The sequence below is a fragment of the Colletotrichum navitas genome (genome assembly GCF_030913465.1).
Source record: "Colletotrichum navitas strain CBS 125086 chromosome Unknown LY79scaffold_7, whole genome shotgun sequence".
In the NCBI taxonomy this organism is placed as follows: Eukaryota; Fungi; Ascomycota; class Sordariomycetes; order Glomerellales; family Glomerellaceae; genus Colletotrichum; species Colletotrichum navitas.
The window spans coordinates 551,190-577,314 of NW_026850553.1; the positions used below are offsets into that span (position 1 = coordinate 551,190).

Here is a 26,125-nt window from a genome sequence, read left to right on the forward strand (position 1 = left end):
CATGCCATGCCCAAGAACTGGCCAGCAATGCGAGGGAAGACTGCTGCGAGATTGACGATGCCGCCGTTTCTTGCAGGAAATGCATGGCGCTACAACCTCCAAGAGCCAACCACTTGAAAGGCGCCTGGATGCATAACGCTGATAAGGCGAAGAGGGAAAGAAGCAATAGAACCAATCGAAAAATAGAATTAAACCGGTTGTTTTCGTTCTCGCCCCATTTTCTTCAGAGAGCAGCGCTTGCTGTGAATCCGGGGAATGACTTGATCAGGGTTTCTTCGTCCAGTCATTGCTGTCATGCCCCAAGGAGCAATGATGGGCAACGACCGAGTGGTTGAAGCAGGCAAAAGAGGAAGAAGAAGAAGAAGAAGAAGAAGAGAAAACGTATCCAATCACCTGTGAATTGGGTCTTTGGGCGGTAGCTTGGCCAAAGGGAAGACGCCTTAGTTTCCGTGACTGGATGCCCCCCCCCTTCCACCCTTTGATTCTCGTGGAAGGATGCTGAATGGTCGAGATGTTTGCGAGAGGGTGTGGACCAGAAAGCGAAAGAGATGAGAGAGGGCGCAAGGCAGAAACTTTCCCAGACCAGGTCAAGGCGAAGGAATACGGGAACCGGAATAGCCTAGAGCCGAGAGAGGAAGAAAGACGAGAAGAAGTCGTCCAGAATTTGCCGCTAGAGAAATTTGAGTTGAGGCGGGTGTCTGGATGTGTATGTATGTGTGTGTGTGGTGATGATGGTAGTGGTTGTGAAGACCGTTGCTATTCCAGATCCACTTTCCGAAATAGAAATGGAAGGCACGCTCGGAAAGGGGCCTCTGATAGTGACGAACGCATGCATACATGTAGGCTTTTCGACGTCGAACTGAAAAGAGTATACAAAGAAGAACAAAAAAAAAACCCCAATTATTTTTGTGACTGTTGCGATGTATGCAAAAAGACGCCGGCGCCACAGAGGAAGGAGGATTCAGGCCTCTCAACCCTACCTACCCCAACAGATAGATGGAGGTACCCAGCTCCCCCCCACTACCAGCAGCACAGTGCTGAAAAGAATCCCGCCTCGAACGGTGGATCCAACCTAACCGCACTCGATCACCCGCAGATACGTACCCACCAGCATCTCTGCGTTTCCCCACACTTTCTCCAGGCGCAGATCCACTGAATGTACGTCTATGCCCTGTGCCACTTCCAGTCAGAACCAGCCTAGCCAGGCTACGCCACGCCTGTCAGGGCTCAGGGCTGTGGGTAGTGGGGCCGCCCTGGCTGCTGAATACCAATCATCTTGTATTGTTTACAGCTACCTTTCCCTCTTCTTTGTTCCTCGGTATGGCAGGAACTGGACTGAGAATCTGAGAGCCATTGTAGCTGCCTCGACACCAAGCGGGCAAAGCGGGGAACCAAAAAGTCAGAACGACGCATCACCAAGACTCATCAAAGGGAACCAAGCCACTCGACAATACTTGGATACCTAAGCGTGCCTACCTAAGATATTTACCGACCTATGTACTAGTACACGATATTCGGACAAAAGAAAACAAAAAGACAACCTACGGATACCTTACCATTGTAGCTATAGCACCCATGGGAGAGTCTCCGTCCCCCACACACATCCATGGCCTGCCTCCATTTATCCCACCGGAGCTGTCTGCTTAGGGCCACTGAGATTTCTCAATTACCAACAAAATATTCTGCTCGGTCTATTACCGCCCGGTTACAGCCACCCGAGCCCGTGCAGACGCATCTGCAACACTGCGAGCTATCTACCTGCGTCTTCATACCTCTTCTGTATCAATACTGTAGCTCTTCTCTTCTTCACTTTGGCCGGCCGGCGGCCCGACTCCGACGCGGCTAACAGGCGACGCAAATGAGCAACGAGCCCTTTGCTCCGTTCTCTATCAGGACCAGCCTCAGCGTAGGTGGCCTGCACCATTACTTGCCTTCGATGCATGTTCGCCTGTGTCTCTGCAGGGCTTGGTGGGCATATACAATAAGATTCCTTCGATGCCCTCGACTTCACAGCTTCTCCAAGTACCTGCCCCTCTCATGACATGCAATGCCTGCCGAGAAGCGGGCGATGCAATACGTCTGCATCCCGCGGCCATGCATCCCGGTCGATGGCGGTATGTACACATCTCGGATCATGGCCACTACCTACAGTACTTACGGCGCACCTCATCGACGCATTTCAACCGTACATACATGGCAACTATATTATAGTTGGTTCGAGCCTCTTCTCTTCCGCCGCAACATGCTGTTACATGACGGGGCATGCGGTTGAGCAGTGAACTGTCTCATATCCGGAGCCTAGGCGACTACCACGCAGGCTTGACCATCTGATTCGGGGAAACAAACCAGGAACACGCCGCAAAGACTGTACCGTGGAAGGGAAATGCCTCTTGTAGCGACCCCGGCGATGCCGGCAATCACGCAGCTCTCTTCACGTATGCTTTCCCTCAGCCTTTGAGCATGGGGAGGGCATCTGACCCAAATGCGGCTGCGACAGGCGGAGCCTATTCGTCCATCGCCGATCGGTTAACCTTGGCTGGGCTTTGCCCCTCGATCAACGCCTGGCCAGGTCCAACTTTGGTCAGCCGTGACATAGCGCAACATCCAGCAGGTATCATCGCAGCACTTTCCAACCACCCCCCTTCGTCCCAGCTGCGTCCATGATACGTCCGGGGGTCCGCTGTAGGGCCTCGCCCATTACCGCAGGACCGACACTGCGGACATACTGCGTACGTGAGACGCAGTCGTTGTCCCATACGTTTATTTCTTGAAGGCGGCACAGCGCACGCGCCGCCATCATGTTCCGGATCTCAACGGCAGCGGGATCCGCGACCGAACATGTCACGGTCCTTCACCGGACAGAGTGATTGGGGTTCTGCCGTTGGGGGGGGGGGGGGGGGGGGGGCTGCGACTGAGAGGAAACTTGCAGCTCGTGGCCAGTTTCCGCTCAACGACCCCGCACCACTAAGTCCGTGTACTACGTAGACCAGACAGACTCTTTCCTTCAACCGCCTCCAGCGTAACGTCCTGGGAAAAGGCTGCCATTTCCGGCATCGAAAATTAGCACAGAAGGGGCGCGCATATGCAGATGTGGGCTGGAGGCTTGGTGTCCAAGGTCGGGGTTCAGGACTCCTCTCCGAGACCGAGAGGGGTAAGGATCCATAGACCAGATGGACTGCTGCGGCTTGTCACGCGCACCCATCCCGAAGCTAATCTCTTTAGCCTTTAAACATTTGTTTGATTGGACTGCTTCTCACTGACCTCACCATGGTACCATCCAGACACCTCCTTAGTATGGCACGTTGGGGGGTAGAGAAGGAGCTAAGACGTCAAATAGCGTGTAGTGTCGACGACCGTGTGTAAACGCACTGCCGGCAACCGATGGGCCCGCGCCGAGAGATGGACATATGTCACCCTGGAACAAATTCGGCCTGCATGTCGACGCACTGATGTAGGCAGAATTGGGCATCTCGATTGGACCGCCCAGCCTAGTGCGAAGCAGAGCAAACGTCTGCCGCTGTCTCTCATTGTGGCCAGCCGTGGACTGCCTAATGACCGAATCCAAAGAGTCACGCAAGAAGCGTAGAGCATCACCGGGTCGTGATCAAAACCTACGACTAGACTACTCGAACCATACCACGACGAACCGACTGTTTCTGCTGCAGCCAAGTGTAACCACCAAACGAGGCGCCGAAACGCGACGCACCGAGCCGACAGTTGAGATCTATGACGCTGACCCCACGAGGATGGAATGCCAAAGTCAAACATCAGCCAGGGGGGGGGGCTTTACCCCGGATTCTCATCTTGTCATCAAACTCAACCTTGGCGGCTGCTGCAACGGCTCCAGGAGCCACAGAAGATGCTTGAGCGGCGTCAAAGATAGACCAACAACAGCCTCAACTTTATTGAAGGGAACCATCGCGACCAGGGGTTGGTGGCTTTCTTACTAGCCATCGATTGACCCTCACCGGTGAATACGACATGCCCGAGAGCCCTGATGCCGGCCCCTTCAGATCGCACGATGCGCCTCTGCTGCCGATCTTCTGTCCCGGGCTTCAAGTGGTGCTCTCTTGAGGAGACTTGCCCTAACTTGGTGTTCCTCTGGTGAAAGCCGACAGGGGGGAGGGGGCTACCGTCGCTTCTTTGTCAAGAAGATCAAGTCGTACTCGGTGCGGAGACGGGACCGGCATACACCCGGCATGCTGGCATGACGATGGGGAGAACCGGCACATACAGGGAAAGTCAGGCAACAGAAGAACGCGAGCTCCTCTTGATGGGTCGATACTCTCTGGTCCTGGCGAAGCAAGAGAGGCTGGAAACAAACCGGACATGGAGGCTTGGTTCACATTCTCAACGCGAAGCGGGTGGATGCCAATTAGGAGCTGGGGGAGGGAGGGGATTGAGGGGTTCCTGCACGGCGGCCGTCATGAAGCACATCCCTGGTTTCCCCGCCCTGGCCCGCTGCAGCAACCCTTGGCTGGCCAGAGTCCAATCAGCGTGAGAGGAGGGGGGAAGACCTTCGTCAACCCTTGTGGTACGTGACGACGGCCATCTGGCTGTCCGACTTACGACGGCCACTTTTGGACGCGGCGTCAAGGGCAGTAAGTAATCATCTGTTTCTTGAAAGATGGCTGCTGCCCCGCCGGTGGCTTCCTGGAGCGCGCGTGCTGCCGGGGCCGGTCTCGGTCTGGAACGTGACATCAAATGAAGCGACTCGGTCGGCATTGGCAAGGCCTCGTGTCAGAGCGAACACGAAGCTTCGCGGGCTTGGCCGGCCCATTGGTGGATGGTTGTAACGCGGGCGATCGTCATTGATCCCACCAGGCGATGCCAGCAATGCAAGCGCGCCAGAACGAGGCTGCGATGAAGGAAAGCGTAGTGGGTATTGTCCGTATCACTAGCGTGATGCCCGGCAAGATGTTGACGTGATTATACAGCAATTTCTTTTTTACATGACTTATGCACCCCTCCCCCGAACTCGTCTACTCAACGCCACAAGCCAGAGCCCCCCTCTTTGGGCTACGTTATGGTTTCAACTCATGCGGCGGTCGCCTCATTGCCCTTTTGGGCCTTGAGCTTCTCTTCAAACTTGGCAAACTCCTGGAGCGCGATTTCTTCCTCCTGGTCGAGGATCTGCTGGACGCCCTTGACCTCCTCGATCTGCAGAACAATGTCAGTCCATGGTCGCGAGAGTCTTTTGATGCTTTCGAAAAGACGGGGGTCGGGGTGCCGACTTACGTAGTGCATCAACATGCCTTCGATGCCATTCTTCAGCGTCACCGTGCTGGAGTCGCACGTCCGGCACGCGCCGCGGAGCTTCAGCAAGACGATGCCGTCGTCGGTGAAGCCGCGGAACTCGATGTCGCCGCCGTCCTCCTGGATGGCGGGGCGTATCCTCGTTTCAAGCAGCTCCTTGATCATGCCCACGACCTCGCTGTCGTTCTCGTCGTAGGCCAGACTGTCCTCCTCACCGTGCTGCTGCTGCTCCTCACCGGCGACGCCGCCCTCCTTCTTCTCCGCGACATTGACGATGGGCTGCCCCGAGGTGATGGCCTCGGTGATGAGTGCGAACACCTCGGGCCGGATGTGGGCCCAGTTGGCGTCGGCGGCTTTGCTGACGGTGATGAAATCGGCGCCGTAGAAGACGGAGGTAACGCCGTCAATGTTCATGAGCTGGGCGGCCAGCGGGGAGGGGTAGGGAGGCGCAATGGTCGAGCGCGGGTTGAGGTACTCGATGAAGGGTGTCGGGATGTTGTCGGGCAAGATACGGTGGTTCGGGAGGAACTTGATGGCGTCGGCGTTGGGCGTCTGCTCGGTCTGGATGAAGATGGTGCGGATGCCGCCCTCGCGGCCGGCAAAGGGTGATCGCCGTGCGCCGGCTTGCTGCTGGGTGTGCTCGCGGGTTATGCGCCGGGGAAGACGACTTTGCTGGAGAAGACCAGCGGCGGGCTTCACGCTCGTAAAGGTTCGCGATCGTTGGAGGGGTGCCGTCATGGGCCGGGTAGCGGGTCTGGATGTGCGCGCGACGGCACGCAAGGCTGTCCTCGTTGCTCTGTAGGATGACATCGTGTGCATGTGTGTCGTCCTCGTCGTCCTCGTCGCCGTCTGGTTGTTCTTGAAGACTCAGGGGTTTACAGCAGTATTGAAAAAGGGAAGTTCGTCGACGGTGAGAGGTTGAGGAGGCAAGATCGACGGAGTAGGTAGTCTTGATGTGTTGATTGCTCGATTGCACAAAATTATTACAGGGTCCAGGTTGTCCTCGGTACTAAACGCGGCTTTTCGAGCAAATCACGGCGCTCAAGACGTCCATCCGAGCAAGCTTGCATTTTTTCCCCACCGTCGCCGCTCAATTCCCAAGCGTTGTATTACCAATCATTGGTCTCACCCCCTCCCTCGGCTTTCGGTCTTCCCAATCGGAGGAACGAAGAGTTGGTCCCGGGGTGGTTAGGGGGAGCAGCCTTGTCAGTAGACTGAACCAGGGGGACTTCGCAGTGGGGAGCCTCTGCCCCCCCAAGGCGGTCAAAGCTGCCTAGGGTGTTTGGATGGGGGTGGGACGGCCCCGCTGGAAAGTTCTCGAGCACCGCGGGCGCTAGGACCGAACGGCAGAAAAAAATAAGAGAGAGGAAGAAAAAAAAAAGGTCACCGAACGTGATGGAAAAGCGCCAATGGCTGAGCTACCTACGGAAGCCCAAGCGAGATTTTTTGAGGAGCAAACAAGAAAAAGAAAAGAAAAAAGTCAGAGAGTGAGAGAGAGGGAGAGAGGTTAGGGAACGAGAGAAAAAAAAACGGGGTGTAAAACCAAAACTAGTTACATAGCACCCGATCCCAAGGCGAGAAGAGCCCTTTGAATCGACATCCTTGCCTACCTGCCTAGGTCAGCACTCTATTTACATTTGGGGAGAGAGAAAACATTGCAAACGAATCCCACCACACAACGCGCGACGCACGACGAACAACGTACACGAGAGGACACCCGACCACGAGCAAACCCGAGTACAGCTAAGAGAAAAGGAAAGCGAGACGGAACGTCCACGACACGAGATCACAGCAAGCCCCCCCTCCCCCGGACGAAAGACACGCCGCCGCCCTCGATTCCAGAGCAAATGTCCACCTCCAACGACGAGACCCCCGCCGTCGCCGCCGTCGCCGCCGTCGCCGCGACTTCCACGTCGTCGACCCCTCGGTCCCCAAAGCGCCCGCCAGCTGACCTTGAGGAGCTGTCCGGGCCGGCGACCAAGCGGTCCCGCGCCGCCAGCCTCTCGGACGACGAGGCCAATACCCGCGCCACGACGGCAGCTATGGCGAACGCCTCGCTGGCCGGGGAGGAGCAGGAGGAGACGAGCGGCTCTATGATGGACACGGGGGCGGAAGGGAATGGTGCCTCTGCAACAACACCGGCGACAACAGTAGGGGGGGAGAGCACAGCTGCTGCTACCGCATCACAGCCCACCAGAGAGACAAATCACGACGAGGCCCAAGAAGCTACGACGACGACGACGACGACGACGACGACGCCCAAGAGCAAGATGTGTGGCGTGTGCACCGAAAAGGAGGGCAAGTACAAGTGCACGCGCTGCGCATTGCCGTTGTACGTACATCTCGAAACATCTTCTTCCATTATGCAGCTTTCATTATACGTTTCGCTCATTATATGCATTATCTTTACTAATATTTCGTTCGTGGCACACAGCTGCTCCGTCCCGTGCAGTAAGATCCACCGCGAGAACCACCCTCCCGACCCCGAGCCTTCAGCGGCCGCGAAAATACCAAGCGCTGGCGACCCCGCTCACGAACCCCTTCAGTCCGACGCGCCGAAGCCGCCCCGCGACCCCAGAAGCCCCTTCAGCGTCCTCGACGACTCGGATCAGCTCCGGTACCTCTTTCGGCGGTACCCGGGCCTGCAGGCGCGGCTGCTCGATATCCTCGCCGCCACCGAGCCGCCGCCCGAGATGCAGTCCACGGGGAGCAGCCTCAATGACATGATGAAGGCACGGGCCATGGCGGCTGCGAACCCCAAGAAGGAGCAGTGGACGCACGACGTCGGCATCCGCAACGGCAAGGCGGCACTGCGCAAGGCGAGGAACGCGGCCGGTGAGGACGGCGAGGGCGTGCGGGAGTATATTGAGCTCATCAACCACCTCATGTCGCAAGCGAACGCAGCCGCCGAGGCGGAGGAGGTGGTTCGGAAACAGGCTGCTGAGAAGGATGCCGAGCTTATCAGGCGCCTCATGGCGGAGGACCGGGGTTGAATCACGGGTGGTCGGATACGGAGGGACCAGGGCCGCACGCGTCTGCCGAGTGTTGGGTAGGATTGGTCATGCACGTTCGGAAGGGTGTGCTTGAAACGGTCGTGTATGAATAGCTGGGATCGAGCGTTTGGTGTCGAAAGCCAGGTAAGGGCCTTCTGTCCCTAAGTCGTCCTCAAACTCAGTGGTTGACCTTGAAGCGTGAGAAGAACCCGCCCTTGGGCGACCTCGACACTTCGAACGGCGGACTGTTGTCCCTGGAGTGATTCTCATCCCGGACATGCTTGGTGAAAGCCCCCAGCTTGTTCTTGAGCGCCCAGATGGAGTCCGCCTTGCGCAGCGATGGCTTGGGCTTCGGTTGGGGCTGGATCTCATCGCTCTGCGTCCAGTCTACCCGGTGCTCGTAGGGGTTTTGTTCCGCTGGAATATCGGACGTGTCGTCGGGACATGGCGAAGGGTCCTCAGAGTCCCAGGCCATGAGCAGGTCGCCCGTGCTCACCGGCCTCGTTCCTCTCGCCTGGCGCATTTCGGCGGTCCGGCCAGCGCCCAGGGTCCCTTCGATTGTATGCCTGTGGTTGCGGTCACCATACGCGCGGGCATTGCCCATCTCGGCGATTTCCGGCATTCGTTCCCGTTGGCCATTGGCGCGCTCCTGATGTCTCTCACGATGGCCTTGGGCGAGTCGAAGGGCCGTCCGCGACAGCTTGCGAACAAGGCCCTTGCTGTCCGACATGTTCTCGGCTGTTGTGGTGCGAGTGAACTGAGCCGCGGCGAATTGAGGGATGAAGTAGTTCCTTTCGACATCAGCGCCTTTGCGCCGAGACGAGCCCTTTCCAACGGACTGAGAGCTGCGGCGATCGTCGTCAGAAGCCTTGGGCTTGGGCCGAGCGGAACTGGGTTCTGCTTTCTCACTGCTGGGCTTCACAACGGGCGGTTCAGCACCAGGTCTCGTGATAGAGTGACCGGGCTTGAGAGATCCCTTTTCGAGGTATTCTCTAGCTAGGCTTGCGTGGGGTGGATGCGCGCCCTGCGCTTGGGATATCGCAGGCGTCGACCCGGTCGCGGCGGCGACGGTGGCCTCTGCCCTGGTTCGTCGCCTCCTTTCAGCGTGGAGCCTCTGGTCAGCGAGGACTTTGGCGAGCTTTTGGGACAACTCTTCTGGGTCGAAGGGCATCGGCTGTGAGCATCGTTGCCTCGGCCGAGCGGCGGCGACCATGGGCTTGACGGGTTGCGCGGCCGGCACCGCGGACTGATCACGAGGGTAGCCCATGTTGTATAACATGTCGATCAAAGACACTCCACGGTAAATCGTGAGGCGGTGTTTAAGCGTTACTGAGTGGTCTGGTCGAGACCGAGAAAATGAGTAAGAAAATGCTTCGCGAGCAAGAGAAGCGTCTGCGGATGAAGGGTAGCCTGATGTCGAGCTGGCGAAGCGAGTATGATCGCCGAGACAATTTTGGATGGCAGTCAAGGTTGTTTGCTGAAGAAACAGGGGTGGTCGATCCTCCACTGACAACACGGCGGCGGTGGGTTCTTTTCCCTGACGTGAGCGACGGCCCGTAGTGCAGTGTGCCGATGAGAAGAGAAAAGCGGATTCCGGCGTGTGGCCTTGGACGATGGCGGTCTTGGAACCGGGCTATGTATGTGTTATACACCCTAGAACACGCTCCCTCCAAGTTCAAGCGAGTCGAGTCAGTTGAGGCCAGTCCAGCGTCGGGAGCCGTAGCAGTTGATGTGTGTGGGCCGAGAGCTTTCCGGACCAGGGTCCAGTGAGTGCTGTCGCCTGTTGAATGTTCAAGGCGCCGGCCCAGCGTTGCAGCCTGCCTTGGGATTGTTGGCGGCGGTAGTAATGGTGGCGGTTGCCCGAGGTGCGAGGTGAGTGTGTGAGAAGGGGTCAGGACGAAGGGAGGTGCGTCGCTAGCCCGCAGGGTCCCAGACAATATGTACCTCACGGGCGAGACCGGCACAGAATCTCGTGCGCGCACGTTTCGGTAGCAAAGGGGATAGGATGACTTTGGCCGAACTCGGACGACGCAGGAGCAAGAGAGACAACACGCGCAGAGAGCACGAGGAATGCGAGGGCGGCCTAGTGGAGGACGGAGGAAAGAGATGAGAGACAGCAGAGGGTACGGCAGCGGCGGCGGCGGCGTAAGCAAGACAATAGGGAGCAAGGCAGAGAGAAGAATGAGGAGGGTGTGTGTGTGGGAAGATGAAGAATTAAAAACCACAAGGGGGAGGGGGTCAGATGTGTTGAATGTCGAGCATTCTATAGGTTGTGTTTTCCTCCTGACAGGTTGTTGGCTTGGGGAACTGGCTTGGTTCGGAATGGCAGATTGAACCGTGTAGGGATCGGGGTTCCTAGGTACGTAAACCGGCCTCTTTTTTTTTTTTTTTTTTTTTTTTTTTTTGGGACTCTGTACACCATCTACCCTCCCTGTCCTGGCGTGAGTGACATGTTTGGAAGCACTCGCTTTCCACATGGCGACCTTGTGTAATTGAAGTTAAAGCAAGTGGGGTTGAGAGGTTTGGCCACTTTCTAGCCTCAAGCCTCGTGTCCCGTTTGCTGGGTAATTTGACGATGGGGAATAATAAGAGGGCGCGATATGGGGGAGGGGGCGCCCTCCTGCCACTCGATGTGCTGCTGGCCGGCACGCGACGCATAGAAAAGCTATCAAACTTGCATACCTACCGCCAGCCAGCGAGCATATTTCCCCTTTCTTCGCGTCCAGTCCATTTGGGTGGGTAGCGCTTCTCGTCCACCACTCTTCGCGACTTGTGGCTGGCTTATGCTGTGAGCCTGGTTCCGTGCTAGTCATTGTGATTTAACTAGGCACGGCGTAGCATGCATGTAGACGACCACCGCACCGGGTGACGAGGAGAGCCAGTGGGTGGTGCTGGGGTAGGGGATGGCCACCAAAACGGCCCCGACCATTCCGGAAGCGATCAAGATCGTGACCTGCAAAGGAGGGGATAAGGAAACATGCCCTGTCCTCATGGGCTTAAGCCCACCCTTGGGATGAGCCCGCTGGGTATGGCTCGACCCGGTAAGAGACGTCGCGTTGATCGTCCGAGTTGCGCTGGGACTTTGCCGCCAGTGATCGGATCCCGCTTTGGGACACACTCTCCGGGCTACTGACACGCTTCACCGGTACCTCGCGGAGCCGGCTGCGCGTCCGCCGCGACTGCCCTCCTCCAGCACGCTGCCTTCGAACACAGGAGCGCACCTGTTCAGGAGCACTGACAATCTCCAACCCGGGCGGCGCTCTCTCTCTCTCTTGGGGCGCGAAAGTAAAAGCAAGCATACCTTCCCCGGACATAGTCGCTCAACATTTGAGTGGAGATGTGGTGCGGTGTAAGTGGACGATGCCAACCTTGGCGGGCGTCCTGTCGTACTACCCAAACGTCAAACGCTCAAGGAGGGCTAAAAGCAGTGGCAGTCTGCCAAAGTGCGAAGGGGGTTCAGACCAAGCTTCCCTAGTAAGCCTCTCACGTGTGGGTGACTCCTGTGTGGCGCGCGACTGCAGAGGCCGGCGCAGATAGTCTGATCTTGTGGGATGAGGTTGTGTGTGTTCAATGTACCTATGTATATGAGTGTTTTTTGGGTGGGTGGAAATGCCACGCTCATCGACGCCTCCTCCACCCACCGTCCATCAACCCCAGAGAATGGCTGGATCTCTCGATAGACGAGAGCCAAACACACCAAACGCACGGCCGCCCGGCCATTGGACAGGGGTGGAGTTAGCTTTGGGACCGCTCTGTGTCTCAAAGCGCCAAAAAGCCCCTCGACCAAGGGGGGAAATAAAAACACCGAGGGGGGGGACAACCAAACCACGCCGGCGGCCCTTTGCAGTCGGTGATGGGGAACGACTGACGAACCGACGTTGCTTCTGATGCCACAAACGATGTCGATGGGTATGGAAACGGGAGCCATGTCCGATTCATTGGACCGCCGGCGTGAGCGTCCGGTGCTCCGCTAGAGTATTCTTTCTCAGCTGTTTTCCGTCCGAGGCAGACCGCCGCGCACTTCAACGCTGTTGCGCGTTCGACCCCTGCGCGATCCCTTCCTAGGTGCAGTTCTTAATCAACGGCGGGATCTCATGTCGAAACCTTCAAGGAATCGGAAACATTGGCCTTGCTTTTCTCCTTCGTTTGACCCTCGTCATCTCCGAGCAGCAACTTGCACACCGCACCGCACATTGGTTTCCCGAAGATGCTGGCCCAGCACCCTAGGTAGCTTTGTGAGGTTTGTTTTTGTAGGCCTCAGTCTTGATGGTGGGGGAAGAGAGGCTGCTGCGACTGCTGCGTGTATCCCCATCTCTGACTGCAGTTTGCTGCATGTGCTGCATGTCTCGTCCTCGTATCGGCCTCTATGCACCCTCGAACTGCGCTTTACGAAGGACTAACTGGGTTGCCATATCGTACGGCTTGGCGATGCAGCAACAGCTCTAGCCTGCTCTGCTGGTAGGCAGCAGTACTATCGGACAGGTACCTATGCTAACTACCTAAGCTGCTAAGTACATGCATAATATAATAGTAGCTAGGTGTCTACCGTGCACGAACCCCGCAAGCCAGTTTACTCGCTACGTTGCTGGCGCGGCAAGACGCTTTGTGACGCCACAGCTGCAAGTATTGGAAAGAGGTTGGTTGGTGGCTTCAATCTACACATTTGACCAATGCCACAGTCACGCCGCTTATCGTCCATATGACATGCCACTGCAGACAAGGGGGCAGCTGACAGCGCTGTTGAAGCCATCGCCAGCCTGCTCTCCACGCCAGCTGATGAGCAAGTCCAGAGGCGCGGCAGCTACTGAGAGATGATTCGATGGGGCTTATGGCTCATTCATACAGCATTAATGCAGGCACACGACCGCAGCCAAAGGCAGGGGTTCTCGAGTGGGTATGTGCCAAGACCGCGGCCAGAAGGTAATCCACTACGTTGTTTCCACTGCGATCCGTGCGTGTATTCTGTCGATCATTAGGACATTTGCGTAGCGGGATGCCCACCGTGGGCAGATGGTGGATTTTGAACGTTTGTGCGGCATTGGCGCAAGGCTTGAGATACAGACTGTCGGACAGACAATCTTGGTAGCATGACTACGACCCGTTCCCGCGTCTGACAGAAATTTATCCGTACTTGGGCTTAACAGTTTGAGGCCAAGCAGCAGGACTGGAAAAACGGATCGACGAGCCGGCTTCGACCGAAGCTGCCTGCCGGGTGGTATTCCACGTCCCGAATCAGCGAAAGTCTCAGGACGTAGGCTCAAGTTGGCCATCCTGGAGGATCGTCCATCCCCAACGGTTTCGAAGCTCAATGGTTTGGGGGTCCAGGTTCGGAATTTATGACTCGTCTCGTTTTTGAGGCAAGCAGAGGCTAGCTAATGCCATTGTGTTATAGGGCATTGAGCCTGGAAGAATCCGGCGGCTGCGTGTGTCGAGAGGACGATGAGTTGACGGTGGCATAAGCAGCGGCTTGAACCTAGTGATGGACATGTTAGGGGACGTGGTCGGCTCGCTGGCCAGGTGTTGATACGGATGTCGATGATCGGGATGCTGGAGAAGCACGGCACTAGCTGGCCTGCGTCATCTTGAGAGATCGCCGGCATTTATGGTCACGGCAGTCGTATTGTGGTTGGCAGGAGTATATGTATTCGAAAACCTGAGTGGGCGATACCAAGCTAGGGAGGTGAAGAGGAAGAGAGCTGGGTACGGAGTCGGTGAGTCGACTGAGGTGGCGGACGACGAGAGGGTGTATGTCTGTACTGGGACAGTAGGTGCCTAGGGACTGTAGGGTTATCAATACCGGATGTAGACGGGCATGTCCATGATCGAAATCATGTCATCTAACTAAGGTTTCCAGACCGCCAGTTCATATTAGTCACGATGAGAGACCAGAGTTATCCCCGGACCCGAAGAGCAAAGGAAGCACGCTGCACATAGGAATAACTATCAAGGCAGGCAGACCAGTGATGGGATACATGCTCACAATACCTACCTATCCTACTACCTACCTACCCGGGTGGGGGGTGGTTCTGGACAGTGCCGGGCTCTTATGTCCAGCTAGATATACAAGGTACATGATATCAGTTCTCCACATAATGTATCCAGAGGGATATGTATAATTTTCTATCCCTTTTTGCCTCTAAATATACTCTCTTCTCCGAGTCCGTCAAAAGCCTGGAAATGCAGCATACTCCCTGATTGGACGGCTAGAATCCGGCTCGCCCACTGCTGCGGTACGGATACTGTGCCGAGACCTCCACGGCCTGGCACCTACTCTGCTTTTCTATCCAGTCTGTCAAAGTACCAGTTCATACCTTGGTAGGTGCTTAGGTACTTCTTCCCTTACAAGGTAGGTAGGCCATGTTCACCTAAGTGTGTACAGGCAATGTATGTTTGTTTGCGTGTAAACGGTGGACTCGGACCTTGTCCATTTCTCCGCTTTTCGCTCTGTTTTCGTTCCATTATCTGCCCTGTCGCTGCGAACCTGGAGGCCCTATTCAGCGTTGCCATTTGCTGCGTTTTCCACCGGAAGGAATTGCAGATACATTTGTTTGTGCTTGCAAAGTCCTGTATCCACACACACACACTCTCTCTCCACTCTACATCCTTAGGCGAGGGAGGTATTGCAGCGCAAACGTCGGCTTGTCTCTGGCCCACTGACCCTGATCATCGCGGCCCTTTCCCGCTCTTCCGTTCGTGTTTCGGTCAGTGTACGGAGTACGTGGTATTATTGCCTTTGCACTAAGTAGGTACGCGCGCTTTCCCTCTCTTCTCCTCTGCCTCCTCCTTATACTCTCATTCCAATACTCCCCCCTTTCCCTTGCCTCATTTTACTCAGTTCTTGGATAAGTCCGGTCCGGACCAGCGTAGTCTAGGGTTCATTAATCAGCAGCCCAACATACCTACCAAGGTACGTAAGTAGCCTGTCAACACAACCCCTTCCCATCCCCCCCCGGCAGGCATAGGAGTAGAAAGAAAGAGGGTCCGCTGTCGTATAACACCAAGGCGTCATCTATTGTTGTTGGTGTCGCCCTTCATTGTACCCGTCGATCCCCTAGTCAGTGAGAAAGAGGAAGGGCAAACCACACACCATCCACCATAAAACATGCCAGAGCATCGCTCCAGATCCGGCCCTGCACTTGCAACTGGCGCCGCTGCTAATGCCCGCCATCGTGATTGTCCTTCCTGAAGCTTAGAGGGAAGGGGGGACAGGAGTCCTGGACCTAGATCCGCGACTGATCTCATTTGCTGTGCCAGCATCTTCGACCGCCGCTCCCATCCCGTCACTTCCCAGAAGCCCGATATCTGCCCACCAGTGGAGCTTTTAGCGAGAGAGGGGCGGAAGAGGAAGAAGAAAAAGAAGAAGAAGAAGGCCCCCTTTTCGACCCCTGGTCTGCCGTACCACCACGCGAAGCTCTATCCAGTCCTGTCCCATCCCCTTCGTACCTTGCTTGCGCTATTCAAGACACACACACACACACACACACACGGTACCGGGCGGATACTCTTCGTCCCTGACCTGACGAGCCCCAGACCCGTCCGTGGTGTACCCTACACCGTTCCTTGCCCAGTCGTCCGTGAAGGTGGTTCCTCACCTGGTTTACGAGCAAGGTACGCACGAGGCCGATCACACTAAGAACGGCCCCGGTGGGTTTCCCATGCCTCCCTTGAGGCTCTGAAATCCCGACCTTTAGTCAGTGCATCCACCGTCCCAAAAGTCTGGTTTTCACTCAACGTCCGCCGGCCTGCTGCCCTCTCTGTCCTTGTCTTTGTCTGGCTTTGGCCCTTTTCAAAATCCCTTCTTTGCACGGTTGTATGTCTGCCTCCCCCGAATAGCCTCTACCGCCCCCGGTCGTGGCCATGGCGTCCGATCGCATGGGAGCTCTCAAGGCTCACAAGAGTTCAGAAGGCTCCCACATCCCCCCGAAACACTACTACGCCGAGAGATCCACCGCCGCCGACGCTGCGGCCTCATCCTTCTCCTCCTCCTCCTCACCCTCCCGAAGAGCCGACCGCGACGCTGCCCACCGATCTGCCCCGGCTGCCCCCAAGAGACACACCCCCCATTACGCCGTCCACCGAGAGTCGTCCATCGAGCCCTTGCGCCCTTCCGGACAGCCCGCCTCCTATCGTGACTCGATTGTCTCCATTGTCGACGATCCCTTTTTCCTGCGCTTTGACGACCACAACATTGAGGCAGCGCTTGCGTTTGACTCGCGCTGGGCCACGGCCACCCTCGACGACCCGGACGAAGCCGACGACGCAGCTGAAAAGGACGAAACTGTGGGCCACACACGCGACGAAGAAGAACTCAACTCTGCCGACTTCCCGCTCCGCGATGACGACACGCCCGACCAGCGCTGGCCACCCCCAAGAAGAGAGTCGTTGATAATAGGACATTCCTTGTACTGGGTAACGTTGCCCCACCAGACGCAGACTGCGGGGTAGCTGATTAGACGGGGTGTGGAAAAAAGGGGCTGACGATCATAGCAACCACCAACCTCCGCCATCATGGAGAGCCTCAACATCGCAGTCATTGGCGCGTCGGGCGTTGGCAAGTCATCCTTCGTCCAGCGCGTCCTAGGCCTATCGCGACCTCCAATCACAAACGCCTCGAGCGTGCGCATGGTCGTTGACAATGTCACCTACGGCGTCACCCTGATCGAGCTGGACCTCGAGTATTTCGAGCTGAACCCGTTGCAGCCCATTCAGTGGCCGAAGCAGATTAACGGCCACATCGTCCCGCGCGTCGATGGCGCCCTCATTCTCTTCGATGTCACGAATAAGGAGAGCATGAAGGAGCTGCCCCAGACGATTGGTGAGCCCTGGCACGATCCGCTTCGACGCGTCGCATCGCATCACACCACGCTAACTTTGCGCTAGCTGCGTTGACCAAGTCTGGCCTTCCTGCAGTCCTCGTCGCCAACAAGTGCGACCATCCCGAGAGTGAACGGCAAGTCGATTCGCAACGCGTTGCAAACCACGAATACTTCAAGTCGTGCGTCGGGGTGTTCAACCTCTCGACGAGCAGCCCAGAACGGGCCAGGGCTTGCCTAAACACGACGCTGAAAGCCGCCATCGCTAATCGCAAGGGTAATTGAGTCCCGAATCCCGATGCATCGCATCGCACCGCACCGTCCGATGTGATACTGACTGATTGCACGGCCAGAAGCACAATCGGAATCTGGCATGTCCCGCCGCCGTGCAGCCTCGGCAGCCAACCTCGAGGCCCACGACGGCTCTAACGGCCGGCCGCTAAGTCAGCACAGTAAACATAACCGAGCGAGCTCTGATTTGTCGCTTCTTCGAGGCGTCCCCCCTCCCATCCCCGACCACCTGCGCGGCCCATTACCTGCAGCCGACTTTGGTGGTGCGCCATCAAGCTCGGGCTCCTTCGGAGCATCGGAAACCATTGAAGAAGAGTCTCAGCAAACCGTGTCGAGCCAGCTACGGACACCCGGCATTCGCCTCGACCGCGGACCAACCGACTCATTCTTGGACATGGAGGAGTCGGATGCCGACTCGTTTCGCTACTCGGACGAAATTCCCATCCTGCAACGGAGCGATGAAAGCTTTCTCGAGAAGCCGGTCAAGTCTGCCGGCGTGGCATTCGACGAGCTCGTCGACCGGCTAATTGCTCCGCGCATGACCAAGGCCGACAATAATTTCTCGGACGTTTTCCTCTGTCTCTACCGCAAGTTCGCCGCGCCCGGCGAGCTATTCTCGGCCATTCTCATGCGACTTGACCGCGTCAGAGATGACAAGTCGGCGCATCATCTATCCAAGACGGCGACACAGCTCAGGATCATAGAGGTCGTCGCCAAGTGGGTTTCCTTATATCCCGGGGACTTTGCACGGCCGGGGACACGGCGGGACCTGGAAGAGTTCATCAGGCACCTTTCCACCGAGCCCATCTTCTCGATCGCGGCCCAGCAAATCCGCCGACACCTCGAGCACAGCGTGGTGGAGGACGACGATACCGGCTGGGCCAGGTCGGATGAGCTGGCGGACGAAGAGGGCAGCAAGGTCCTATCCAGAGACAAAACGCTATCCACGCCCGACGTGTCCAACGGGATGATCAACCTCAATCTTGACGACGACAAGCCGGGCGACGAACGACCGTCGGGCAGCTCCGACTTCCCTCCCGTCGACAGGACCAGCAGCGTCGGGACACACGTCTCGTTCCACTCATACGACGACTACGAAAGAGAAGCGGCGAACATGGAGCCCACCGATGTGCTGCCCATGAACAAGTTCCGTTACCACATCTTCATGGACATTTCGGACGACGACATCGCCGACGAGATGACGCGCATCGACTGGGTCATGTTCTCGTCTATCCGCATCAGAGACTTTGTGCGGCACGTGAGCCTGTCGTTGGATCAACGGTCCAAATGCAAGAGCCTCAAGAACGTCAATCGGATGATTAACCACTTCAATCACGTGGCCAAGTGGGTTGCCAACCTCATCCTGTTGCGGGACAAGGCCAAGCACCGGGCCCAGATGCTGGAAAAATTCATGAACATTGCGCAAAAGCTGCGGCGGCTCAACAACTACAACGGGCTCGCGGCAATCCTCGCAGGCATCAACGGCACCGCGGTGCACCGGCTGTCTCAGACATGGACATTGGTGCCACCCGAGTCCCAAAAGTCGTTTGCCAAGCTGGGCATTCTCATGGGCACACAGAAGAGCCACTTCGCATACCGACTGGCATGGGAGAACTCGCCGTTGCCCCGGATACCGTATATCCCACTACACCGGAGAGACCTGGTATCGGCCGAGGAGGGGAGCAAGACATTCGTAGGGCCCGACGGCGACAGGATCAACTGGAAGAAGTTTGAAGTGCTCGGCGAAGTTCTGCTGCCTCTCATGAAGAGCCAAGGAACAGCGTACCCGAACCTCTCGAAGCACGAGGCGGCGCGAGAGCTGATTTTGGACTGCAGAATGCCGACGGATGAAGAGGTAAGCGAAATGGGCGCTGCGGGTCATGTTAGGATAACGCTAACGAGAACGTCACAGGAGATCTACCAACGCAGTGTCCAGCTCGAGAGCACTGCGGGGGGCGGGACCGACATCAGCAAGAAGAAGTTCCCCTGGTTCGCCAAGTAGAAGTTGGCAAGCCAGCGGAGCATGTCGGTGGGAGGGGAGGGGCGGCTCTAACGGGTGCATAGCAGCGGACCGCATACCTAGACACGCCAATGGCGTAACGTTCCGGGACAGCTTGGTCGGCGTCCACACAAGGCGCGGCTCGCGCGACACATGTGGGTGCATGCAGGAGTGTATAAACAAAGATGGATTCATGCAGCATTGTGGAACTAGTTCAACATTGGAGGCGATTTGGCTCGATTTCGGCGATATAGATATCCTGTTCAGCAATTGATACCGAGGCCATGACGGCCTCGTCATTCCTCACGAGATTCTGGAGTCGTTTTTATTTTTATTTTTTTGGGCCAACTGCCGGGCTTTCTCTCCTGCTCATGCCCGTCCATTCCTTGCACAACCGTCTCAAGATTAGGCCGAAGAAGCTCTTTAGCCGTACTGAGGAGAGTCGGCTTGATGATCCCGTTCGGCACCACGTTTTTCTTGCCCCTTACAACGGCAGCCATGTTGAGAAAGAAAAAATAGCTAGTGGGGGGCAGGGGAAGGGCAAAAAAAAAAAAAAAAAAAAAAAAAAAAAGCAGGAATAGCAAACCAAGAGCAAAAGAAACGAAGCACTTCATCGGCGATCCATGGGCACTTCACTTCCCCTGGTCGGTCGATTCGGTCCAGGCCACGGCCGATGCCAGCGACGGCTCAATGCATTGCTAGGTGGCCGGCGAAGAAGTGCCTCGCTAAGTTGGATTGAGGTACGCTAGAGCCGGTTGACGTCATGCTTCTGAAAGCTCTGATTTTAGCGTTTCAAGGAGAGGGGCAGCAAGGGGAGAAAGGCAGCTGCAATGTTGGAACCGACGGGGACAGTGGGCGGGATCACATAGAGATGTGAGGTGATGGCATCCTGCGGAGTACCTACCTAACGTACCTACTTACAAACCCACCTATATCGTACCTACCCACCATTCGTCCGGCGGAGTGCGGAGTAGTGTCCGTGCAATACATGGGGCTCGGGCAATGTCAGGAGCTGCCATGGCAGTCTGATTGCTTGCTCGGTTGCTGCTGCTGCTGCTGGTTCGAGGAGTGGAGGTGGAGGAAGAGGGGGGGACTGGAGTCGAGCTAAATGCTAGAGGTAGTGTACATACCTACCTACCTACCTTATCTGGTACCTAGGCTGCTAGGGAAGGTTGGTAGGGAAGGTAGGTAGGCATTCCACATGGGCAAACGAAATGGCATAGCTCGAATGCCCCGCGGTCGCCCCCTCAACCTTGCCTGCGGCGGCACATAGTGCACCTTCGCCAACAACTTCGAGCCTATCTGACAACTTCCCCCACTCGAGATAGGTCTAGCTCTGTTATCGTCCGAATTGGTTGGCTGCTGCTGATGCTTGCTGTTGGCCAGGTACAGTACTAACCATGTACATACTATCGACGCGATCTAGGTATCTCCTGGCGGCCACAGCTCCCGCCGTGGGCCCGTCCACACCTACCTAGGTACAATGTATGTCCCAGCCCGGAGAGTTCTTTGCTCATCATACCCAGGTACCTACAGTGAGTGAGGCACATTAGCTGTAGTATGCTTCACTTTTTGTTTTAACTTTTATTTTCTCCTTCCTCTTTCTCTTCTTCACGCTCCCATTGCTCGCTCTACCTTCCAACTCCCCTCTTTCTCTCTTCAAATCCTACTACTGCAGTGTCTACATCCCATTTCTGCTCTGCTAGCTCGTTGACCCAACCGCGAAGCTGACCGCCTGCCGCTGAAGCCATCGTGATACGTGACGTGCACTGCCGGCCGAGCTGTTTTTAGTGCCATTGCTGGGGTGTCTGGCACTTACTAAAGGTCACCTCTGTCCCGATCCCGCACTTCGTCTCAGAGCAGAACCTTTCACCCTCACCTCTCGCCACAAAAAACCCACAAACCTTCTTCTCGTTTCCTCCCTCCTTTGCAATTCCCTCATAACCCTTCCTCACTTGCCTGCACTTGTCGTGACGGACTTGCTGCCTGCCACCTCGCCTGTGCTCTCCGTGGCGTGCCAATTCGACGCGACCGTCATCACCCACCACCATGGTTGTCTTTGACGGACACGAGTACCTTACTGAAGAGGAGAAGCGCCTCAGACAGGACAGGAAGCGCGAGAAGTACTGGAAGAAATGGGGTCCCTACGTCGCTGAGCGCCAATGGGCCACCGGTGAGTTGCAGCTCTGCTGCTGCTGTTGCGGTTGCAACCAGACCCAATTGTAACAAACGTCATCTAATCAGTGCTGTGTCGCAGTGCGAGAGGACTACAGCCCCGACGGGGACGCGTGGAGTCGTGAGGATGCCCCGCCATTCCCCACGATGGGCCCCAATGCTGACAGGAAGCCCCAGACTTTACCCACGACGACGCGCGATCCCGAGCCTACAGATGGGGTGAGGATGGAATTGCGGGCGTTTCCGACACCCACGGCCTCCAGAACCTGGGCTTTGCTTTCTGGAACGAGCAAGAGTGAGCCGGGGCCGCCTTGCAAGTCTTGCTGTAGCTTCACCTGCTGACAATGTGACGAGTGATTTCCTCAAGGAGAGACTGTTTGGTCTCTCGAACCCGCAGGGCAACCATGGCGAGAGTATCAAGGAAGCCCATTTCCACGTCGACAACACACCTGTAAGCAGCGCCAAGCCGCCCTCATATCCGCAACCCGATTGCTAACAGACACTCTAGACGGTAAGCTCTCAATGGCCGTCCTCGCATTGCGCGTACTGACCGATTGCCCTCAGCACTCTTACATGAAGTTCCTGTACAAATACCCGCAGAAGAAGTTCCCCTATAAGGACCTCCTGGACGAGAACGCGAGGAGAGGCAAGGAGGACAAGGAGTACCAGATTGTCGACACAGGCATCTTTGAAGAAGACCGGTACTGGGACATCTTCATTGAGACAGCAAAGGAGACGGACGACCCCGAAGAGATTCTCTTCCGTGTCACCGCGTGGAACAGAGGCCCTGACCCGGCACCGCTCCATATCGTGCCGCACATGTGGTTTCGCAACACGTGGGCCTGGGGCCGCGAGCCCGAAGACAAGAAGCCGTCCATCGAGCACCTTTCCGAGGGGCTGGCCAAGTCTAAGCACCACTCGCTGGGAGAACGCTACTTCTTGATGTCGCCCTCGCCCGGCGTCGGCACTAGCGGGGAGGACGTTCTGCCCAAGATGATGTTCACTGACAACGACACCAACTACGAGCTGTTGTATGGACAGAAGAACAAGACCCCCTACGTCAAGGATGCCTTCCACCGGTACATCTGCGAGGGCGAAAAGGGGGCCATCAACCCCGAGGAGAAGGGCACCAAGTGCGCCGCCTGGTTCAGCTTCAACGAGGACGGCGGTGTTCCCCCTGGCGAGTGTGCTGTTGTCCGTTTCCGCTTTTCCAAGAAGAACCAGACCTACTTCGACGAAGGCGACTTCGATGACCTGATTGATCTCAGAATCGCCGAGGCCGACGACTTCTACTACCGTCTCAGCCCTCTCCCCATGGCCGACGACCTCCGCAACATCCAGCGCCAGGCCTTCTCCGGCATGATGTGGACGAAGCAGCACTACCTCTTTATTTGGGACCAGTGGGCGAATGGTGACCCGACGCAGCCCCCTCCACCCCCGAGTCGCAAGGATATTCGTAATTCTCAGTGGAAGCATATGCACTGCGACGACATCCTGTCGATGCCCGACTCCTGGGAGTACCCCTTCTTCGCCGCCTGGGATAGTGCGTTTCACTGCATCACATTGGCCATGATGGACCCGGACTTCGCGAAGAAGCAGCTCGACCTTTTCACAAGAGAGTGGTACTGCCACCCCAACGGTCAATTACCGGCGTAGGTTGATTCAAAACTGGGTGAGGTCGAGATGGGCGCTAACTTGGTTCAGATATGAATGGAACTTTGGCGACGTGAACCCCCCTGTCCATGCTTGGGCCACGTTTCGTGTGTTCAAGATTGAGCGCAAGCTTTACGGACGCCAGGATCTGGATTTCCTCGAGAGGGTGTTCCAGAAGCTGTTGTTGAACTTCACCTGGTGGGTCAACCGCAAAGACGCCGAGGGCAAGAACGTCTTCGAGGGAGGCTTCCTCGGTCTTGACAATATTGGACTCTTCAACCGCTCCGAGCCTCTCCCTACCGGCGGCTCTCTGGAGCAGGCTGACAGCACTGGCTGGATGGCCTTCTACTGCCTCAGCATGCTCAACATTGCGCTTGAGCTGGCGAAGCACCGACGGACGTACGAGGATATCGCGTCCAAGTTCTTCGAGCACTTCATCTTCATCAGCGACGCCATGACTTTCAGGACCGGCCAGAAGGATGAGAAGTCTCTGTGGAACGACGAGGATGGCTTCTACTACGACGCCATCTCGTGGGGAGGTCCCTGGATCCAGCAGCTTCCGGTCCGGTCCCTCGTCGGCCTGATACCACTCTACGCGACCTTGACCCTTGAGCCTGAGCTGATTAACAAACTGCCTTCGTTCAAGAAGCGGGTGGACTGGTTCATTGAGAACCGCTGTGACCTGGCCGAGAGAAACATGGCCAGCATCGCCAAGCGCGGTAAGGGCAACAGAATCCTGTTGTCCATCGTCAGCAAAGACAGGCTCGAGAAGATCCTCTACCGTATGCTCGACGAGAAGGAGTTCTTCAGTGAGCATGGTATCCGATCATTGTCAAAGTACCACAAAGAGCATCCGTTCTCGATGGAAGTCAACGGGCAGACGTTCTCCGTCGGCTACGTCCCCGGTGACTCCGACAGCGGCCTCTTTGGCGGCAACAGCAACTGGAGAGGCCCGATTTGGTTGTGCGTCAACTTCCTCCTGGTCGAGTCTCTCCAGAGGTTTTTCCTGTTTTACGGACACGAGTTCCAGGTTGAGTGTCCCACTGGTAGCGGTGATTACATGCATCTGGGTCACGTTTCCGAGGAGATACAGCACCGGCTGCAGCATCTGATGACCCGCAACGACGAGGGCCGCCGCAGCATCAACGCTGGTAACGACCTGCTCGACTTCGACCCCTACTGGAAGGACTACCTCTGGTTCTATGAGTTCTTCGATGGCGACAGCGGTCGCGGGCTTGGAGCCACGCACCAGTGTGGTTGGACTGGCCTGATGGCCCGGATGATCCACGACACCGGGTAAGACAAATCACCTGCCGCAGCCATTAGGATTATGCTAACATCATTTCAGTATCAACTGCCGTCTGCCTCACACTCCCCGAACTCCCTCGGCTGGAATGTCGCACTACTTTGATGACATATTCGCTCGCGGCACTGACCGTCGCGGCTCCATGACGCCGGGCCCCGGTGGCAAGCCTCGAATGCGGAGGTCGTCCACAGCAAGGTCCATTGGCGCGAGGAGCGATTTTGATGAGACCAACGGCGATGACTCGCTGGGCAACTCAACCACGCTGGACGATCCTGAGAAGCTCCGCCAGAAGATGAGGGAGCAGTCGGAGGCAGACCAACATATGCACCGATACATCTCGGACCAGCTCGAGCGTTTCAAGGAAGACAAGGAGCATGTGAGTGGAAAAGACAACGAGTATGAGGCTGGCGCCTAGATTCCAAAGAAGGCAGACGGTCACCAGGCAGGCAGTGAACAGTAGAGCCTTTATGGGTTTCCTTGCGTACGAATGACGACGAAAACTGCGACCAGTGCACATAGAGCCATGTACTGGACTATTAGACTGCAGAGGTAGATTTATCCACACTTAGGTAAACTTAGAATGGATGGGGCTTCCATGATATGATGCTGCCGTGTTCATCGTGCTTCTGTTAGTTGCCAAGGGATGGCACGGAAGCTGGATAGTCTCCCTGTAAGCTTATGCCCTCGCCACAATGCAAGGCGGTTATGCCCGGACAAGTACATTCATTGGCATATGCTTGAACGTGAGGGACCCTCGAGTAAAGAGCCTGGTGGTGTTTCCGAGATATGGTGGTTATTCGTTGACATGACGTCGGCGACGGAAGTCATGCATAAGCCGCTACACGTCCAACGAGCGAATAAAAGTCGGGTTACTGACGAGCCCGTCCAGGGGTTCGGTTGGCCGTCTTAAGTACTCTCTCTCTCTCTCTCTCGGTGATGAGTGACAGGTCGCAATGCAGCAAGTGGTTTTTTTTTTTTCCCTCTCCAGGTGTCGGTATTCGGTTTAAAGCGTAAGCCTACGTCTATGAGATCCAACCCCCCCCCCCCCCCCTCTCGCCCTATCCAGAAAGCCTTTTTCGTCTTTTTTCGTTTTTTTCTTTCTTTCTTTCTTCTTTCTGAGCGTTCTCTGGACGGTGTGACGAGATCTTGTCTGGGTAGCTAAGGAGGTTCGCGCGGTGTCATATCCTCGCGCGGTAGAGCCGCGCCTTGCTCTCATGCGACGTACTGAGTCAAATAATATAAGATATGAGAGAAGAAGCCCCCACCTTCAGGCCTGGCCGCTCGGCATACTGCGCCCCCGGCCCCCCGCGGTACTTGCCCAGAACGCACCAGCAAAGACACGGGCGGAGAGGCATGGGCTTGGACTAAAGGCGGGATGTTTGTGTTCAGAGTTCCGTGAATGCTTCTATTGTAGACTATGCACAGCTCGTCCTCGTTCGCATCTCCGAAGACAAGACGAACAGGCTCATCTCGCTCCCCACCTCTCTCGGTCAGGGAGGGGCTGAAACCTCATCATGCAAGCTTCGCGGCCTCCGCCGGGAAGGGGTTTCTCGTGACGAGAACCGCGATAGATGGCCCTTTCTCTCAACGTTGAGGCCCTGTAGCAGCACACATCCCACTCTCCGCAACCCCTCCCTTC

General features: G+C 56.6%; 7 protein-coding genes across 7 annotated transcripts; 3 read left to right on the forward strand and 4 right to left on the reverse strand.

The window, feature by feature from the left end:
* Positions 1-3,204: 3,204 nt before the first annotated feature.
* On the reverse strand, positions 3,205-4,059 carry LY79DRAFT_354784 (uncharacterized protein). Its single transcript, XM_060552677.1, has one exon. It carries the CDS (start codon positions 3,766-3,768, stop codon positions 3,322-3,324), a length of 447 nt encoding a protein of 148 aa, XP_060418500.1. The 5' UTR covers positions 3,769-4,059; the 3' UTR covers positions 3,205-3,321.
* An 822-nt stretch (positions 4,060-4,881) lies between these two features.
* Positions 4,882-6,290, reverse strand: LY79DRAFT_354801 (scaffold protein Nfu/NifU N terminal-domain-containing protein). Its single transcript, XM_060552679.1, has 2 exons — positions 5,239-6,290; positions 4,882-5,160 (listed from the first exon to the last, which is right to left on the reverse strand). The coding sequence occupies exons 1-2, from the start codon at positions 6,073-6,075 to the stop codon at positions 5,038-5,040; spliced, it is 960 nt and encodes a 319-aa protein (XP_060418501.1). The 5' UTR covers positions 6,076-6,290; the 3' UTR covers positions 4,882-5,037.
* Positions 6,291-7,103: 813 nt separating this feature from the next.
* LY79DRAFT_666541 (HIT zinc finger protein) lies at positions 7,104-8,249 on the forward strand (the record flags this gene model as incomplete). The annotated part of the gene is made up of 2 exons (XM_060563243.1): positions 7,104-7,588; positions 7,709-8,249. The coding sequence occupies 2 exons, from the start codon at positions 7,104-7,106 to the stop codon at positions 8,247-8,249; spliced, it is 1,026 nt and encodes a 341-aa protein (XP_060418502.1).
* A 62-nt stretch (positions 8,250-8,311) lies between these two features.
* On the reverse strand, positions 8,312-9,528 carry LY79DRAFT_694764 (uncharacterized protein; the record flags this gene model as incomplete). The annotated part of the gene is made up of 1 exon (XM_060564801.1): positions 8,312-9,528. The coding sequence occupies one exon, from the start codon at positions 9,526-9,528 to the stop codon at positions 8,428-8,430; it is 1,101 nt and encodes a 366-aa protein (XP_060418503.1). The 3' UTR covers positions 8,312-8,427.
* Positions 9,409-11,052, reverse strand: LY79DRAFT_354791 (uncharacterized protein). Its single transcript, XM_060552678.1, has one exon. The coding sequence runs from the start codon at positions 10,724-10,726 to the stop codon at positions 9,569-9,571; it is 1,158 nt and encodes a 385-aa protein (XP_060418504.1). The 5' UTR covers positions 10,727-11,052; the 3' UTR covers positions 9,409-9,568.
* A 4,610-nt stretch (positions 11,053-15,662) lies between these two features.
* Positions 15,663-19,669, forward strand: LY79DRAFT_540916 (RasGEF domain-containing protein). Its single transcript, XM_060556901.1, has 5 exons — positions 15,663-16,658; positions 16,737-17,064; positions 17,130-17,339; positions 17,416-19,208; positions 19,266-19,669. Exons 1-5 carry the CDS (start codon positions 16,107-16,109, stop codon positions 19,353-19,355), a joined length of 2,973 nt encoding a protein of 990 aa, XP_060418505.1. The 5' UTR covers positions 15,663-16,106; the 3' UTR covers positions 19,356-19,669.
* A 1,292-nt stretch (positions 19,670-20,961) lies between these two features.
* LY79DRAFT_540923 (family 63 glycoside hydrolase) lies at positions 20,962-25,343 on the forward strand. Its single transcript, XM_060556902.1, has 8 exons — positions 20,962-21,525; positions 21,610-21,648; positions 21,705-21,822; positions 21,882-21,978; positions 22,011-22,012; positions 22,091-23,179; positions 23,232-24,476; positions 24,529-25,343. Exons 1-8 carry the CDS (start codon positions 21,402-21,404, stop codon positions 24,899-24,901), a joined length of 3,087 nt encoding a protein of 1,028 aa, XP_060418506.1. The 5' UTR covers positions 20,962-21,401; the 3' UTR covers positions 24,902-25,343.
* The last annotated feature ends 782 nt before the right edge of the window (positions 25,344-26,125 follow it).

Bases quoted from the DNA above. Each gene is read 5' to 3' on its own strand.
- LY79DRAFT_354791 (XM_060552678.1), bottom strand. From the start codon at position 10,726: ATGTGGAAAGCGAGTGCTTCCAAACATGTCACTCACGCCAGGACAGGG.
- LY79DRAFT_354784 (XM_060552677.1), bottom strand. From the start codon at position 3,768: ATGTTTGACTTTGGCATTCCATCCTCGTGGGGTCAGCGTCATAGATCT.
- LY79DRAFT_540916 (XM_060556901.1), top strand. From the start codon at position 16,107: ATGGCGTCCGATCGCATGGGAGCTCTCAAGGCTCACAAGAGTTCAGAA. The intron at 17,340-17,415 runs GTAATTGAGTCC...TTGCACGGCCAG, and splicing joins CGCCATCGCTAATCGCAAGG to AAGCACAATCGGAATCTGGC. The intron at 19,209-19,265 runs GTAAGCGAAATG...AGAACGTCACAG, and splicing joins GAATGCCGACGGATGAAGAG to GAGATCTACCAACGCAGTGT.
- LY79DRAFT_354801 (XM_060552679.1), bottom strand. From the start codon at position 6,075: ATGCACACGATGTCATCCTACAGAGCAACGAGGACAGCCTTGCGTGCC. The intron at 5,161-5,238 runs GTAAGTCGGCAC...ATTGTTCTGCAG, and splicing joins AAGGCATGTTGATGCACTAC to ATCGAGGAGGTCAAGGGCGT.
- LY79DRAFT_540923 (XM_060556902.1), top strand. From the start codon at position 21,402: ATGGTTGTCTTTGACGGACACGAGTACCTTACTGAAGAGGAGAAGCGC. The intron at 21,823-21,881 runs GTGAGCCGGGGC...CAATGTGACGAG, and splicing joins GCTTTCTGGAACGAGCAAGA to TGATTTCCTCAAGGAGAGAC. The intron at 23,180-23,231 runs GTAGGTTGATTC...AACTTGGTTCAG, and splicing joins CCCAACGGTCAATTACCGGC to ATATGAATGGAACTTTGGCG.